The following is a 6,000-nucleotide window of genomic DNA, read 5'->3' as shown; positions in this document are numbered from 1 at the left end:
CATATTTAGCTGTACAGAGTACCGCATCAATATGAGTAAATACTACTGAACTAAATACTGGACGTATTGTTTAGTACAAAACCTCAATCTCTCCTTCATACCATCACTGATCTGAAATGGCGAAGAAACATTCATTTAAATAACCTATCAAATTAGTGCGAAGCCAAATTGTGTCATCCTTAAACTGCTTAGAAAGAAGAAACGCTAGTACCGTTGTAAGGGCCCCTAAGTGGCCTTATTTCGCAAAATTGTCTATGGAAATGAAGACATTAATACAGCTTAAATAAATGCTGATTTTCCGCAAGTACTAGTGTCCCGAACACATAATGAGATGTAATGACATTTACATAAAATTATTTTCAATTAATAGCCACTGAATATTTATTTAAATATAAACAGTTCGTTCACGTAAGGCGCGTTTCTGTGTACTAACAAAGTAGTTTCGTGTATTGTAGATGTTTTAAAAATCAGGCAAATTGTATGTGGTTAAAGTAATCACAACGCATGTAGTCATAACGCAAAGAAGCTGTTATTACAGCCTTATCATAAAGAACATGTACAGCGAATGCATACGCCATAAATAACAGTCCTAATTGACAGCCCTATTGTTTACGATATTTGGATAAATTTAAAAGAAACTCGCTGTTACGCGAGGATTAGGATTTGAATTAACAAATAAACGGTGGACTCATAAGTTACAGAATCTTCTAAATAACTTTTCAAATACTCTACCCACCACAAGGCTCATGCATAAGGGTTGAGTTTGAGATTTTACTCACATTGCCTAGACTGAAAATAATTCCTCATTAAAAGTTTTCGCTCGAAACGAAGTTTACATTACAATACTTATACAGACTGCTAGGATTATCTATCAAATATAAAGTTCAAAGATACTGATATTGGAAATTAAACAATAAGAACAGCATGGCTAACGCACTTGACCCGGCCACTAGTAGACAAGGATAGGTGCCGCGGAAAGCGGCGTCGTCACGGGTCAACGGTATCCAGGACCCATAGGTCTTGCACGACAACAAAAATGTTGCGGAGTCCTAGTGAGAAGGGGAAATGTATAAAAGTGAATGGCGGGTGTGCGCGCGACTCAGTCGCACGGCGTCCGACAACGCAGCAGCGATCAGCTGGATCAGCGACAACTCAGGTGAGCGATAGCAGCCGCCTCGCGGACCACGAGCCGAGCGTTCCGCGCCCCCTCCTAATTAGCGGTGGTGCTCCTGGCGCTCGCCACAACACTCGGCACCCGCGACTTCTCGCCTGCCTGTCGCCCGCGACGCCCGCGACGCCGCGCTCGCTACTCCGCTCCCAGCACCGCCGCATGCAGCCGCGTAACCGACTCCTCGACCACGACACCATACCGCGATACTAACACGCTAACCCGGCTTAACTATGAGGTGAGTCGATCACTTTCAATTTGTTTACTACTATTTTCCCCAATTTCTACGTTTAAAATATCTTGCTTTGCGATGTGCGAACTTTTCCAAAGTTTTATAAAGTCTACCAACGTGTAATAAAATAGTGAATCGTAATTTAACCATTATTATTCTCTAAATGCCCGGTTATCGCCTTGTAGTTAAAATTAACGAGATGAAATCTACTAATAAATCATTGTTTGTGGCTGATTCTATTACGTCAAAGAAAACAAACGAACGTAAATTTTGATAAGCACTACTGACTAAAGTGTAATAAGCAATAACTAATCAAGTTAAATGGTTTTGTGCTGCAACGGGAATTAATTTAAATGTGAACAAATTTTTACGTACCCGGAAAACAAAAAAATGAAGTGTAGAAAGTTTTCACAAATATTTAAATCAGTGATTTATTGAATCTTGTGTTTCGAAGTGACTTACTAGGGAATCTAAGAGGGTGGGTTTAGTTTTTTGGTTACGCTACGACTTTGAAATTAACTAGCTTTAGATACACGGTTTTTTTTTTCTAAATAATTGTGTTTTGTGTATTGTGATTGATAAATACGTGTTATAATAAAGTTATAGTTTCCTCAAAAGCTGAATAAAAGTAAATAAAATTCATGGAAGGAAGTTCAAATAAATAAAACTGGCACTTGTTTTCCTAGCGTCCACGCACTTTGATCTAACATTCTGGCTTTTCCACAATTATATTTGTTCAAATTTGAGTGAGGTAAAGTAGCATGATATGGTTAAATACACAATCACTTGAATACAATTTACACTTTGCGGCGATATCGGCATTTGACGCGTTAATAAACCACGGTGACCAAAATCACAATCGCTCAATCGAAACCGATGCTATTTTTAAATAATGAACAAATTGTTTGGGACTAGCGTTATCGTTACAAAACTATATGCTTTTGTAGGTAGTTGTGGAGCAAGAAACAAAGTTAGCAACAGATTTACTATTGGTTTCATCTATTTACGTAAAGCTTTGAGGTTGCATAGCTACGAATTGTTCGCGAAAGTGGATGCTTTTGTTTCGACAATACTTATACAGGAAAATGCATTTTTAGGTGCTAGAATGATTCAATCGAGTGTGAAAAATAAATGTTTATACCTAAGGAGTATAAATCAAAAATATTTTTTATTTGTAGGTATATAAAATTATATCCCCTTATTGTTTATGGTCCCAATACAACTGGCAGTTAAGGAATTCCTTTTTTCTAAGTGCCTGTCGGTAATTAATGTTTTAAAATGAAATAGTAGTAATTATTTGACAGGATAAAATATGCGGAATTCTTACAATCACTGTAACCCTTTATTATGCGGTTCAATTTTACAGTAATATAATTTTAACCTAGATTTCTGCAATTCATGTAATTGGACTTTTATTGTAGAAATAAACTGAGTCAATATAATAAATAAGTTGTAAAATAATTAAAATAGTACTCTAAGCGTAAATCCCAATAGGCAAGTAGTTAAATTAACAACATAAAGTTAGATTTTAATTGGAACCGAAAAAAATATATTTCTAACTTTAAATTGTATTTTATTCATCAAAGAATTTTCTCTGTTGTAACATTAATAATAATAAAAAACAACAATAGATAGATTGCTTGCTCATGACATTTTTTTCATTATTTTATTTATATTATTCCCTTTTATAAACTTCTTATATTATACATTCATTCAGTTTACATGAATGGCCATCTTTGAATAAATTCTTTTCCTTTTATATCATGAGAATGGTTCTGGATAGAATAGGTTATGTGCATAGTTTCGCGGGGTCAAGGGTTCGTTTCCCAAATGCCTTAAATATTTGTGTGACCCGCAAATACTACGACGAATCACGATCGTGCTATGTAGCTGGAATATATATTTAAATAAACCTATATTACCTAACAATAAAATCGTCAAATTTGTTAAAGAAACAGTGGGTTCAGTAAGAAGTAATTTTTATTACAGCTAATTAAATATTTAGTCTTGTCATAATTATCGCAATCTAATGTAAACGGAATATAATAATGTAAATATAAAATCTGGGTTTCTGGGTTAGCACTTACATTATAATTTTTGAAAAATGTTTTTATTAAAACCCGCGCACTTCGACATCCAAATCTGGATGAAGCGACAGGGCCGCCAAAGGCTGGCATAAAAGTTTCGACATAGGTGTTATATACAGAAATATAAAAGGTATTATTGCAGTTTATTTATATTTGGCCACTTGAGAAGAGTAACGGGCGTCCTTGTGCGTACCAGCTCCTGTCTGCGTCATCACTAACACCTATCATAAAAATGTCTATATTTTCAGAGTGAACCATTCTATCATCATAAAATTGACGCCGGCAGTAAAACCATCCGTGTCCTATAAAGCATCACCTTCGGAATGCATTATACACTGTTCGCTTTTTAACATTTATTTGACGTATCAATAAATATAACAGCTCAACGCCCACGCACGCGGTGTACGCTAGGCACCAGCCTACTAAACTTAAACGTTACAAAATTCGTTTGTTTATGACAAATGCTCATGTCTGTTTTCATGTGACCTCGAATAATAAAATAATACAACTTTCGGAAAAGCATTATTCGGATAAAAACACTGGTTTAATTTAAATTCGTTATTAGGTTAAGGGGAACCTTATCCTTATTTTGTTGAGCCTTTGTTCTTAAGTTCATGCTTAAGTTAATTTGTAAATATTTACCTCGTTATTACTCGTACGTTTGATAATAAGGCTTTTACCTTACTAAAGCCTCTGGCATTGTTCTTAAACACACTTATAGCCTTTAAAATATTTAAAAGAGTAGAACACATTATGTTCTAAGTATTTATCGAAAGAAAGTTATTTAATACATCGTTTTAGTGATGCGTGTTTGTATAAATGACACTAGTCTAGCTTAACTCTATATGTTAAACATTGACATTTAAATGATAATAATCGGATTTATGCCACATGTCGGACTATTCATTAGCTTTGCGCGCAATATCGAGTTATTAGTGCTAGAGTAGCTACGCACTTCATATCCGAGCCGAGGAGGATCGATGCAGTTGCGACGACATTATCATAAGACACCTTGCGTGATAAAGGGGCACTTAAATAAAACTAAACATTTAACTGTTAAAGAGAAAACGTGTGATGTAATAGAACATTACGTTTTATGGATGCAATTTAGTTGGTCTGCAGTCTCTTACACTAAACGATTACATAGTTAGTCAGGTATAACGAAAACCGCTTGCGTTTTCGCAGCAAATCATGATATAATTGCTATATTTTATTGCGGTTTCTCAGGTCTCAAACTTGAGCGTTTGCTATAATTATTTTAGACGTGTACCTTCTTGTTCCTGAAGTCTACGTAAGCCAATAAATGTTACATTACAATGGCAGCAGTTGTTGTTCCGCGGATCGTTTGAACACGTCACTCACAATTCGGTCCGCGGCCATCTGGCCCAATTGAACGATATTACATATCTATTGATTTACACGCTTTCGAATCAAGACATCAAAAAGGCCAATCTAGATACGTACTCGCTTCTAGATTTATTACCATTTTAGAACTAATACATGTGCTAATCAGGAATCGTAGCTGTATGCGAGAACACGTTTTGGGTTAGTGTTTGTTGGAAGACTTTACTATAGGAAGGTAGTTTACATAGCTGTATTTATAAGTAAAACTATTTTGTTTTTTTTCCCTGATGACTGTGGAAGATCAAGAAGACACGCGTAATTAATCAAGGAAAATCGAATACCGCTAGGGTCTACTAATTCTGAAACTTAATACTCTACGCAGGTATAGAATTAGTATGCTGCACTGAAACTGACTATTCAAATGTTCAAAGAGGCTAGAATTCCAGCAATTTATGTGTATCTAACGAATTTGTAACTCAACATTATTTGCACTTATATTTATGAAGCAGCCGAATAATTTAAGTAAAAGATTATCAGCTTATTCAAATAAGGCAATTTGAATAAGTAATTTCCTATCGGGTCTATAGCAACGTTCAAGAAGATCGACATGCTTTCGCCATTTTGAGATTCACGGTCAAGTTTGTATTGAAGCGTTAAGATGCTTAGGAAGTGCATCTGGAAAGTTATACGATGGCTAGTTGTACGGAACAGGATTAGTTTGTGTTCGAGTGAAGCGAAATCGTGATCTTATCTCTCGATAGAAAACTAGACTTGCGCCTACTTATTGATAGTTTCTCTTCAATACTGGGCCACATGTCGCGTGGTTAAAAGAAATCATAGAGTTATATTTTACAAGACTAGTTTAATTATTTTTGGCTAAAACTGGGGACATGAGCGGCAGGTTAGTCAGCTATAGGTAGGACCAGCAAAGTAAACCCGTATAATTTCTGAGAACGTTATATAATTTTAGTGCATAATATTCTAGTAAACCAATTACGTGACATAGCTTGACCAGCCCTTCAGAGGAAATTTAATTGAAACCTAACTGGTAGCGTGTTGCAGCGAACCTTATGGTTTACTTTGCGACACACGGAGACATTCCTAACGTGATTATCATGTGTAGCATCTCCTACAAAACACGACTTTCTAGAAAAATGTAGCAAAAACTA

General features: G+C 35.6%; 1 protein-coding gene across 3 annotated transcripts in view; it reads left to right on the top strand.

Moving 5' to 3' along the window:
• Positions 1–1,064: 1,064 nt before the first annotated feature.
• The window catches only part of LOC113496208 (neprilysin-2), a 38,649-nt gene continuing 33,713 nt past the window's right edge, over positions 1,065–6,000 (top strand). For 2 of the 3 annotated variants that reach the window (XM_026875370.1, XM_026875373.1), the window contains exon 1: positions 1,065–1,156. In XM_026875370.1, the coding sequence (XP_026731171.1) occupies positions 1,080–1,156 (77 nt within the window). In that variant the 5' untranslated portion in view covers positions 1,065–1,079. Of the gene's footprint in view, positions 1,157–1,180; positions 1,407–6,000 lie in introns of those variants that run through there. The other variant, XM_026875372.1, reaches the window with a different exon arrangement.

The sequence above is a fragment of the Trichoplusia ni genome, chromosome 7 (assembly GCF_003590095.1).
Source record: "Trichoplusia ni isolate ovarian cell line Hi5 chromosome 7, tn1, whole genome shotgun sequence".
Taxonomy (NCBI): domain Eukaryota; kingdom Metazoa; phylum Arthropoda; class Insecta; order Lepidoptera; family Noctuidae; genus Trichoplusia; species Trichoplusia ni.
Note: the sequence above shows the minus strand (reverse complement) of the source record. Positions and strands in the feature narration are given on the sequence as shown.